The sequence below is a fragment of the Martes martes genome, assembly GCF_963455335.1.
Source record: "Martes martes genome assembly, chromosome: 5".
NCBI lineage: Eukaryota > Metazoa > Chordata > Mammalia > Carnivora > Mustelidae > Martes > Martes martes.
The window spans coordinates 133,946,205-133,958,420 of record NC_137892.1 but is presented as its reverse complement, the minus strand read 5'-3'; the positions used below and the strand labels follow the sequence as shown (position 1 = coordinate 133,958,420).

The 12,216-nt window shown below is 43.9% G+C and overlaps 1 protein-coding gene across 1 annotated transcript; it reads right to left on the bottom strand.

The window, feature by feature from the left end:
- Positions 1 to 7,483: 7,483 nt before the first annotated feature.
- On the bottom strand, positions 7,484 to 10,060 carry RPL37 (ribosomal protein L37). Its single transcript, XM_080804258.1, has 4 exons — positions 10,033 to 10,060; positions 9,017 to 9,152; positions 8,689 to 8,773; positions 7,484 to 7,599 (listed from the first exon to the last, which is right to left on the bottom strand). Exons 1-4 carry the CDS (start codon positions 10,033 to 10,035, stop codon positions 7,530 to 7,532), a joined length of 294 nt encoding a protein of 97 aa, XP_080660384.1. The 5' UTR covers positions 10,036 to 10,060; the 3' UTR covers positions 7,484 to 7,529.
- Between the last annotated feature and the right edge of the window lie 2,156 nt (positions 10,061 to 12,216).

Below are 12,216 nucleotides of genomic sequence, written 5' to 3'. Positions count from 1 at the left end.
GAAAAAAATCCAGAAGGGAGAATGTGTGTGATACTGCTTTTAAATCTACCTATAGTTAATCTATTCAAACTTCAAACGTTATCTCCTTAATGCATACGAAATTTATTCAAAAATTTTGAACTGTTCAAAAATGAACTATTGAGGATTTTACTCTATAATATATTCTCTCACAGGACTTTCCTGAGAGGGAGTGGATCAGGAAAGAGCAGATTTGCTCTGATTGAGACTGTTGGAAAATGGCTTGCTATTACCTTTTAAACAAGCTAACCTAATGCTAAAATTATATATGTAAATAGTGTCTCAGGTCTCTGTACTTTATGACATATGATTAGCCCTGTGGCTCCACATCCAGGCTACAGATGAGTAAGGATTCCATTTAATGAAGATAAATTTTCTACAAAGTAACCTTATATTATGCAATGTCTTTTTATTATTATTATTATTTAACAGAGAGAGAGACACACACACACACAGAGGGAACACAAGCAGGGGGAGTAGGAGAGGGAGAAGCAGGCTTCCTGCTGAGCAGGGAGCCTGACATGGGACTTGATCCTAAGACCCCAGGATCATGATCTGAGGCGAAGGCAGATGCTTAAAGACTGAGCCACCAGGCACTCCTGTGCAATGTCTTTTTAAAGGAATGCGTTCCAACACTCAAGGTTGTCGGAATTTTTATTACCAAAGAAAATACATACTTTTAATAAATAATCTCTGTGTCTTAGTTTTCTTCCCTCCCAAATAAAGAAGTGACCTTATGCCACCTCCAGTCTCCTGCAACTGTAAAGGCACGGTGCCATGCGTGTTACCTCACAGGACTATGTTCCCGGAGGTTTCTCTCCCCAGAGCCATCCCTAATTGGACAGTACTTCTCTCAGAGGCTTCCTGCTTCCTGTCTCCTCTCCTGGGGGGCTGCTGCTTCTCTGAGGGCTGCTCCTCTGTGCCACAGGGACCGTAAACACTTTCTGCCCTGACTATGCCTTCTCCATTCTGAGGTTGCTGAATCATATGCCACCCCTCCCTTCCTTCTATTTGCCCGAGATCGTTATGCTCCTGAAATAATACCATCTGCCACCTGGCACAATAGCCTTTGCTTCCTCCTCAGCCACCTCGACCATCTCTACTCTAACTTGGGGAAGCAGGACCTTTCTGATACCATTTTACCAGTTGTCTTTTTTTAAAGACCTTTCCTCTAAAGGGCTTATTTTCTCTATATAACAGTCAGGAGTTCAGATCACTTTAAGCATTTTTCAGGGCAAACCAAGTACTTTTAGATTTGCTAGATGTTTATTTTCAGAGCTATATAAATATAGCACTCTATCGGAATAGGACTTTTCCTGCCTCAAGGAACTACCAAAACGAGACATAAAAGAGAATATATCCAAAAACCTGTCATAGCTCTTAGAATCCTCAGATCAATGACATAAGAGGGGTACAAGGGAGAGATTAGCAAAGAAATTCCCTTGAAGAGAGTTTCAAGTATTTAATCCAACCTTTTGGAAAAGAGGGTTGCTACATTCTCGTGAAGGAAACTTCAAAGGAACCACTGAGGGAGCTTTGAAATGTGTTCCTGCAACGGTTTTGGCGGTGTGCCAGGAAAGGGCCGCTGCACTTCAGAATTTGGTCAGGTCAGGAATGTGGCAATATTTCCTGTGGCCCAAATGTGGTCCGCTCAAGGCAAGAGAGAGCGTGGGATAGATCTGGATCCTGCCAGTAGGGCCTTAGAGGTACAGAAAACCCTAGGAGAAAGAGGCTGGACACTAGGGCCTAGGAAGAAGTCGCAAAAGACAGCTTTGAACCGAGATGGGAACTATAGGAGAGGGGTCTCAGTAGGAAATCTCCAAAGAACTAATACAAGAGCCCAAGAGTAAAAATCGGCTTAATCCTCTGCTCAGTACAGGGGAGGAGTAAAGTTGCAGCTGACAGAGATGTACAGGAGAGAAAGGTGAAACCAGAGGGACCATACCTTCTCCTCCACTGCTCGCATCCAGCCCAAAGGAAGCCCAGGCTGGGAGTGAGGTAAGGTGAAGTCATCTTTGAATTTTGACTTATTACCTAGGACTGGACATTTTACTTAATGAAATAAAACTGTTTTGCAACTAACCATGACTGGAGGGGGGTTTTGTTTGTTTGTTTTTGTTTGTTTGTTTGAATCCGTGAGTGCTCTAAAAATACATGGGTCAGACCAAGTCTTCACCCCGGGGCGCTGGTGCATATTCCCGCTGTATAAAGAAAGCACGCAAAAATAAAGTTATGTTTTTGTCTCAATCCACATATCATGCCTATTCTACAAACTACTCTCACACACAGGAACCATTTCTTCATTGGAATTTTCCTTGACAAAACATCCCTCTACCTTACAGTACAAGGACATTTTTATTTCAGATTCCATTTGGGGGAAGGTGGAACGCAAAGGGAGGGAAAGAATCTTAAGCAGGCTCCATGCCTGATGCAGAGCCCCAGGCGGGCTGAAATCAAGAGTTGGACACTCAACCGACTGAGCCACCTAGGTGTCCCACATTTTTTTTTAACACCTTTTTGTTTTTTGTTTTTTTTTTAGAGAGAGCATAAGGAGGGATAGCAGGAGATGGAGAAGCAGGCTCTCCACCCAGCAGGGAGCCCTATGCAGGGCTTGATCCTAGGACCCTGAAATCATGACCCGAGCTGAAGGCAGATGTCTACTGACTAAGCCACCCAGGTGCACCTTTTCTAACACTTTTTAAAAAGAATTTTTATTTATAAGTAATCTTTATATCCAACATGGGGCTTCAACTTATAACCCAAAGATCAAGTCACAGGCTCTACCAACTGAGTCAACCAGGCACCCTGTTACTTTGCTTTTCTTATATGAATATACAATATTACACAATTACAGCTAATTATAGCCTAAGCTAAATTTTGCAACCAACCCAGAACTCAAAAAAGACTGAATATCTGCCTGAATGACTGTTGTCTTTGCAGGGGTGGCTCCTTATCATTTAGCTTTCTTAACCACCTTTTTAAAGAAGGGTTCTCTGCCCCCACATTCTCTATCACTTCTTTGTTTTTACAGCACTTATCACTACCTGATTGCTTACTTGTTCCAGGTCACCCTCCAACACACACACACACGCTTATGTACACACAATTGAAATCTGTCAGAGTAGGGTCCTTTGTCATTTTCCACCTATCTCCTGGACCTGGGCCTGCTTCTGGCACACACAGGTCACTGAACAGGTATTTGGTTCAGGAAAGGACACCATATCATCAATAGAAGTGAAAGGAAACCATAGAGTTTCCAGGTAACCTTCCCAAAGCATCTTTTTTAAACTCGCCATTCCTCATTGCCTGATCTTTGCTAAATCCCTAGAAAACTGGCTTTAATTTCAATACTCTATTGAAATCAAGTTTATGGAAAGTAAACATTATCCCAAATTTTGCCAAATCTGGAAGTCCCTATTTTTAAAGATCTTGTATATTTGAGAGTGGAGAGTGTGTGTGTGCATACACATGAACACACATGAGGCAGGGGGAGGGACAGAAGCAGACTCCCCACTGTGTAGGGAGCCTGATTCAGGACTGCACTCAGGACTTGATCCTAGTACCCTGGGATCATGACCTGAGCCAAAGGCAGACACTCAACCAACAGAGCCACCCAGGTACCCCTGGAAGTCTATTTTTAAAATCTTCATTCTCAAAAAAAAAAAAAAAAGTCAAACCCTTCTTTTTTTTTTTTTTTTTTTTTTTTGCTGGTGATTGAGTGCCCCCTCAAATAATCCCCTTTGTTTGTATGACTCAACCCTGTCCTAGTTCATGGGCTAGTTAATTCTGCAACCCCTGGTGTCAACTGTCAACTTCAACCGCGTGTTTTTGTTCCCACTGCGCCTCTAACATGCCTGCCACATAGTAGGTCTATCACTATGCACATTATATGTTGAATAAATGAATGAACCACTCTCTCTTATCTATGGACTTCTCCCCAAATCCTTCTTTGAGCCTCTCTACATCATCTTTTTTCTTGAGTTTGTGTATTGACAGTTTCAACTGTCAAGGATGGCTACTGAAGATCCTCAGTCAAGTAATTGCATCCTTTTCTCTCCCCATCACCTCTTATCTCTGTGTAAATTATCTTCACCATTCTAACCCTTGAAGTCCCTTTCCCAACCTCACTACTTCCAGTGTAGAGCTCGAGCCCAGACTTCTGGTCCAACTGCCACCAGGTTTACCCGATTCTTCCTAAACACTGCCTCCTCATGTCCCACGGGGATTGCACAAAACCAACGTTAGCATTTCCCCTCTTCCCTCCATTCTATTCCATCTCAGTGAAATGCACAAACCGCCTCTTTGCCCTGGTCAGAAACCTATCATCCAAGACTCCTATCTTCCTGATAATTTTTTTAAAGAATTATATTTTGTCAAGCTTTTATGTATTTACTTGAGAGAGAAAGTGAACACAAGCAGGGGGAGTGGGAGGAGAAGCAGGCTCTCTGCTGAGCAAGGATCCCAACGCAGGGCTCAATCCTGGGACCCTGCGATCATGACCTAAGCGGAAGGCAGACGCTTAACAACTGAGTCACCCAGGCACCTCTTCCTGATAATATTTTCGCACATATGATCTCCTGGAATCCTCATACAGGCTATGTTACAGAAGGAAATGGGGGGGCTTAGAAGTTCCCTTTGATTCAAATTTCAGATATTCTTATTAGAGACTTTCCCAATACAGCCAGCCCCACTACCACTACCTCAGTCTAAGTCCTCATGATTTTCACATTAACTTTAGAACCTGCAGCCTGATCTTCTAGCTTCAAGACTCATGACATCCACATCACTACCTTCTATAACTACCTTGCTAGTGAAAACTAATTGTGCCACTGCAGGGTTGAAACCTTCAATGATTTATCATTACTTTCACGCTAATGTCCAAACTCCTTAACTATGGTACTTGAAACCTTTCATGATTTGTTCAGCTTACTCCTCCAGATTATTCTCTTGCCAACCCTCTCTCTTTCTCCTGACCCAACCAAACCACAGTATCTGATTAAAGGGTCGGGTGAACAATACATGAGACATGAAGCACTCATAAATTATTTTTGGATTTCATTTCAACAACACATTGGTGACTAATCTGGTCCTGAGTACCCTCTGCCCGAAAAACAAAATTTTCTCCCCAGTTCAGTCGGGTAACTAAGCTGCCTGAGTGTGTCAGGTGTACTTTTTACTGTCTTACATATAATTACGTGGGACGTGTTTCGTCAGATAGGGATCCACTACCCAAACCTCAACCAATACTCGGGACTTCGTCACATAAATCAGACATTAACTTTCTGCAAATCATGACTCATCTGAATCTGTTTGTTCTCTAAATGTGCTAACCCAGCTCCACCTCTTTGCAATTGCTTTTTCTTGGGCCTTAAAATCAAACTAAACTGATCGGAGTGGTTTCATTTGGTCCATGAACCTTCTATGATCTGGCGGGATAATTACCATAGCACCAGAGTAATTTTCCAAATTCACTGTGTTAAGGGCCACAGGCACTGGCAAACGAAGTCAGTTCACTTATACTCAATAAACACAGGCCTTTGTTAATGAATCACTGCCCACCCACCCCCTTACCCTTTGCCCCAATGCTTTTCCTGACCCAGAATTCAGTAATTTCACAGGTGTTCAGGTCAGTGCACATTTGCCCCACAGACTGTTTATTCTGTACTGGCCAATACGTATCTTAGTGGGTCCCTCCATTACTCAGGAAGCATTAGTGACACTGGAAGATTTCAGGAAGACGTTGAGAGCAAATCAGATTATTTCAATTCTCTGAAGTATAGCTGAGCCTTGTAACAATGCAGGTTTTGGAGCATCAACATCCCAGGCAGTAAAAAAATGCACGTTTAAGTTTCACCTCTCCAAAACCTTAGTCTACTGTTTATAAGCTTTACTGGTTAAGTCAATATATTGTGTATATATATTATACACTGTATTCTTATAATAAGCTAAAGTGTTTAAATGAGTTAAGTTTATAGTATTGTACTGCATTTATTGAAAGACCAAGACTCCAGGAAGCATGCTCTAACAATACATGCCTAGAGTACAGATGGGTCACTCTAGTTTCACACAAGGAAGCCCAATGTGTTTAGATGAGCTGGGGATCCCCCAAATGAAAGTAAGCCAAGATCTTAAGGATGAGTTTAGAAGCTCAAGGGAAAAAGCAGGGAGGTGCCTGGGCAGCTCAATCGGTTGAACATTCCACTGATTTTGGCTCAGGTCATTATCTCCGGGTCCTGAGATCACTCAGGAAGGCATCTGCTTGAGATTCTTTCCCTCTGCTCCTCCCCTAGCTCCTGCACACCTGTGCTTGCTCTCTCAAATAAACAAACCTTAAAAAAAAAAAAAAAAAAAAAGGTAGGGAGGTAGGACTTAGCTAGTATCCTGGGAAAGTACTGTAGGGTGCAGTTAAGGTTGGCAAGTCACTGAAGATCATGAAAATCCTTTACAGGTCAGGTTGTGATCAATGGGAAGCTGCAAATTAAGACTGCAGTTGGCCACTTTGATGGTGACTGTTTAAACACTCCTGCTCCGCTTAATCTCTGTTCTTTCATTCAGCAATCCAACTATGTTGGCCTTGTCTCATTACAAAATACTGGCAACAAACCATCAGAACTGGGAAAGCATGGCAAAAAATTTCAGAGCCCTGTAACACAGAAAAACCAATGATTACTCAGTTGAGGGTTAAAGAAACACCACTGGGGACCTATTTACCACTGCCTTTCAACTACAAATGTTAAGTTTATATATTTGGCTTTCCTTTACTTTGTATGGATTGCATTTGCACATGGCCCAACTTTCTCTTCACCCATCGCACTCCAGGGTTTTGACTCACACCTAGCAAGGAGCTTCCGATATTCAGCTGGCCACCTTACATCACACACAAGCCTATGTGCTAGATACCAACCAAGCATTTTGGAGACCAGAATGAGTTAAAATCACCTTTCCAAAACAACTTATTCAATTACCATCCTTCATGTTCTCACTGGTACTCCAAACCTTATCACACAGGATTGAGGACTACTCTCCAAAGTCAATAGACTATAGCAGATGAATGTTACTAAAAGCAATTATGCTTTTTCATTTACTCTAACATTTTTTAAGAAGTTTTACTAAGTCTCTACACCCCACGTGGGGCTCAAACTCATGACCCTGAAATCAAGAGTTGCCTGTTCCACCAACTGAGCCAGCCAGGTGCCCGAACTCTTCAAAATCTTAAATACTCTTATGTACTGTGAGTTCTACTGTGCTCACACTGCATTTTTTCTATTGTCCAGTGTTACTTACTTGAAGGAATCCTGGAATTCTGCTTGTTTCTTATCCTCTTAAGCAGTATCACAACCCAGTTCAAAAGCTAAAGCGCCAGAACAGTCACTTAACAAGTAAATCTAGTAAGTTGTCCCATCCCCAATCCAATGGCAACTCACTGATACTACGAGGCTATTAAAAATACCTCAGCACACCAAAATTTTTTTTAAAACCATGTTGTTTATTGTGCCTAATCATTGAAATCCTTAAGATGAACTGGATGCTGCAACAGCTGCCCTCTTGGGCTTAGGTGTTGTTCCTTCACGGAATCCATGCCTGCATCGTATTAAAAATGAAAACCAGTTACTTCAGCAACATCAATTTATACATTTCAGTTTTTAATAATACAGAATTTAAATGAGCTTATCTCAGTTAAATGCTGAAATCAGTATCAAATTCATATGTTCAGACATTTATTTTTACAGCATCATCGATAAGCTGCACTATTTTATTTACTTCCTTCTGCTTCAAGATACTCATTTTAAACATACACTTAGTTGCAAATGAAAAAAGGTCAACAATTTATTTTGTTGTCCTGGTCACCAGGCCAGTACTTGTTAAGAGATCCATTTGTGAAAGTAAGTCCTAGGCTATCAGGCAGAGACCCTAAGCACTCTCCTTTAGCCAAGGCAAACAAGGAGCATGTTTAATTGCTGACATTTTCTAAACTGCTTAACTGTGCTTTACATTTTAACTCATTTATTATACACACACACCCCAAAGAGAAATTGTACTGTTATCCCCCTTTTAAAGCTTTATGAATTGAAGCACCAAAAAGGTTAGCCTGGTTTTAGTTGATGCTCTCCAACTCCTACATTACACAGCACAGGACAGTCTCCCCAACAAATTATCTTGGTTGAGACCTAAATGACTGATGCCTTAAGAGACATGAAATGCAGTTTCTCTGTAAGTTGGGGCTGACATTCTGCATTTCTAACTCTAGAGCCTGACTTTAACAAGAGTAGATCTTTCTTTCTATAGAAATGCTGTAACTATGACGGTTTTCTACAGCAGATTTGCTCAAAACCACAAAAGTAAAGGCCTGACCCCAGACTTCATTCACCACTACTGTCTTGACAAATTTTGGGGAGAAAGTGAGGTGTGGCCTATCCCCAAGAAATATTACATTTTGGGGTGTCCAGCTCAAACCACAGTCTAAACATTTATAGCTTATACGGTTGCTCATTGAGAGAGTAACAAAATCCAGACTGACTGGTCTGAAGGTTACAGAGGCAGCAGAAAAAAATACCTTCCAACACGTGCAACCCCACTAACTGGGGCAGTACCCTCGTTTTACAGCACATAAAGGAGGTTCTTCTCCAAGCTCACAAAACCAACTACAATGGAAACACAAAAAAACTGTACCTGAATCTGCGGTATACAATTTTTAGGTGCCTCATTCGACCGGTCCCAGTGGTGTTTCGTCTTTTAGCCTTGGCACTCCAGTTATCTAGAACACAAAGGCAGGTAAGGTTCTAACTGCTTTTCCCCACCTAGGTTACAGGCACCGCTGGTCAATATATTAGAGTGCCTCCCTTGTTTTTTAAGTCCACTTCATCTGCATACAGACGCACTTTGCTTTAAGGACCAACTAATACCCCAAGCCACGCCCACTTTCCTACAAGGCACCCTGAGACTACCGCCATCCCTCCCAGCGCCTGACACACAGCAGGACTCCAACAAATCCACTTACACTTTCTCTTGCGCTTGGCAGGATAGCCGCATTTGCCACACGTGGACTTCTGAAGGTGGTAGGCCTTCGAGCCACAGCGGCGGCACAACGTGTGCGTCTTATTGCGACGCTTTCCAAACGATGACGTCCCCTTCGTCTGCAAAGGGGAGAAACGAGTTTGAGATCTAGTGATTTCTACACGTATCGCGGCGTTTTCAGTAAAAGAAGTTACTGATTAAGATTTAAAAGCTATTAAAAAGAAAGGTCTGAAGACAATCTAGGGCTGAAACCGCGGCGGACGCTCCTAGCTTCTTAAACGCTAGGTCAGAGACCACTACCAGCATTTCACGTAATCTAAAGCCTTCTGCAGGGACTACTCTTTTTTTTTTTAAAAGATCTTATTTATTTATTTGACAGAGATCATAAGTAGGCAGAGAGGCAGGCAGAGAGAGAGGGGAAGCAGGCTCCCTGCTGAGCAGAGAGCCTGATGCGGGCGTCGGGCCTCCACCCCAGGACCCTGGGATCATGACCTGAGCCGAAGGCAGAGGCTTTAACCCACTGAGCCACCCAGGCGTCCCAGGACTACTCTCTTTTGAAATCGGCTACATTCTTTAGAGGGCAGAGACAGCAAAAAAGACAAGCCGCAAGACGAAATAACGTGGTGGTTTTCCTCCCTACCCCGACCCCCAAACTTAAGAGCTCCTGCAAGACCTCATCAACAATGAGTTTTTTTGCTTACAGAGCCAAACGCTCCCAGACCACGCTTCTTCCTTCAGTTCTCATCCGAGGGCAAGGCTTCTCCAAAGATCGAAAGAAAACAAGGGACCTAGAGTGGCTCCTGCTCCACGGCTGTAGACTCAGCATCCCCAGGTACAGTTAGGAGCCATTCTTCTGGCTCTTGAGGGCCACAGCATGCCCCTTTCCTACCCACCCGCTCCCTCTATTAGGAACCTCGCCGGCCCCCTCAGGATGGCAGGGAGCGCGACGCAGAAGACGAGGATGGAAGGCGATACGAAGAACCACTGGAAACAACTCACCATCTTGTTTCCGCGGCAGGCCCCAAAGAGGCCGGAAGAGGAGGCACTTCCGCTATATTGTGCTAAGGAGCTTCCGCCCAGGGAAGTACTTCCGGCGAGCGGGGGGGGGGCACTGTTCTCAAACGTCCGTCGCAGCGGTGTGGGCGGGGTCTAGAGGAGGAACCGGAGCCGAGGCAGGGCCAATAGGGATTCCGGCGCTCGGCGGGCGGGAGGGCTCACAGCTTACGGGAGTCGGAATGGGCGTATTTTCCGCCGACCCGCCTTGCGCGAGAGCTGCTGAGACGCCACAAGTGTCTTTGTGATTCCTCTCCTGCTCTCCTGCCTCTTTGATTTTTTACATCTGTGGCTGTATCGCGGGTTTCGGTCACTAAGCCAAGCCGGTGGGGAGCCTGGGGGTACTCGTGGCGAGCCCGCGCTCCCGGCGTGTGGTGGATTCGGGATGGAACTGGAATCCCGATCTGGGAGAAACGGGCTCCTCCGGCTCCCTCCTCACCCTGGCCAGAGGCTTTTTTTTTTTTTGGCCAGAGTCTTTTGGCAGACGCTGGTTTTCCAAGAGGTCGCAGGCGGTACGGAGGCTCCGACCCGGCCTCTCAGGAGGTGGCCTCCAGATCTCAAAAAGAAAGGCGAATCATGTTTTTTTCTAACTGTAGTTTAGCGGTACACACACACACACACACACACACATATTTTAAGATTTTTAATTTATTTATTTGACAGAGAGAGATCACAAGTAGGCAGAGAGGCAGGCGGGGGGGGGGGGGAGCAGACTCCCCGCTGAGCAGAGAGCCCGATGCGGGGCTCGATCCCAGGACCCTGAGATCATGACCTGAGCCGAAGGCAGAGGCTTAACCCACTGAGCCACCCAGGCACCCCTAGAGGTATATATTTTGATCTAAAATTTAAGTATGCTATATCACCCGTGGAATCTTCGGATACAGTTTTCTGCCTCCCTCCCCCATTTGAGGAAATCCGATTCGGCCCCTTTCGTTAGGGCTCGGAAGTCTGTACTTAAACCCTTTCTAAGTAGGGTCTAGATTGGTGGTTTCCAGATCTCCTTGATAGACGGTAATCCGATCGTAACCTTTCACCCAGCAATGCCCCCACCCTCGCAAAACAGCAAAAAATCCAAACATTTAAGAGTTCATAGGGAGAAAGATCCCAAATAGCCGTGTAATGTGCTTACTTTCTATGTAAACCGTGATTTCTTTACCTGTCACATGTGAAATGTTAGCAAAGGTGACGGAGTAGCCGGTGGCGGAGCAAAATGAACTCTAGGAATCAGGGGTTTACAGGACAGTCCCTGTCCTCATGGAAGCGGTAGAGGAGGCCAACCTGCCAGTGCTTGGATCCAAACTGCAATTCGAGGGGTTTGCTGGATTAGATGATGTATTAGTTTCTTACTGCTTTTCTATCAAGTTACCACAAACTTAGTGACTTAAAACAAACAAGCTATACTGCGTTTTAAAAAATTTTATCTACTCAAGAGGAATAAATTCTAGGGATCTGTTGGACCTCATTGTACCTATAGTTAACAATACTGTGTATGCACACTTAAAATCTGGTAAGAGTAGATCTCTAGTTAAGTGTTCCTAACCACAATTAAAACACACATTACAGTTCTGGTCAGAAGTCTGAGACTGGTCTCACTGGGTTCAAAAATAAATGTGGTCAGGCCTGCATTATATCCTTAGAGGCTCCGGAAGATCTGTTGTCACCTTTTCCAGCTTCTAGAGCCTGTCATTCCTTGGCTTTCTGTCTCCTTGTCCCTTCAACAACAGTTAAGAATCTCCTATCGTACCCTTCTGCCTCCCTTTTGAGATGCATTTAGTTAAAACTCTTACCTAAAATTAATTTTTAGTATTATATAAAGATTTTCTTAATCTTTTTTCAACCTCAGGAACAGCAGAGATTAATTCATCATTATCCTTGATTCTTTTTTTTTTTTTTAAAGATTTTACTTATTTATTTGACAGACAGAGATCACAAGCAGGCAGAGAGGCAGGCAGAGAGAGAGAGGAGGAAGCAGGCTCCCCGCTGAGCAGAGAGCCCCATGCAGGGCTTGATCCCAGGACCCTGGGATCACGACCTGAGCCGAAGGCAGAGGCCTTAACCCACTGAGCCACCCAGGAACCCCTCCTTGATTCTTTTTTTTTGTTTTGTTTTGTTTTGTTTTGTTTTGTTTTT

Bases quoted from the DNA above. Each gene is read 5' to 3' on its own strand.
- RPL37 (XM_080804258.1), bottom strand. The intron at 8,774-9,016 runs GTAAGTGGATTT...TTTGTGTTCTAG, and splicing joins TGCCAAGCGCAAGAGAAAGT to ATAACTGGAGTGCCAAGGCT. The intron at 7,600-8,688 runs GTACAGTTTTTT...AATACGATGCAG, and splicing joins ATTGTATACCGCAGATTCAG to GCATGGATTCCGTGAAGGAA.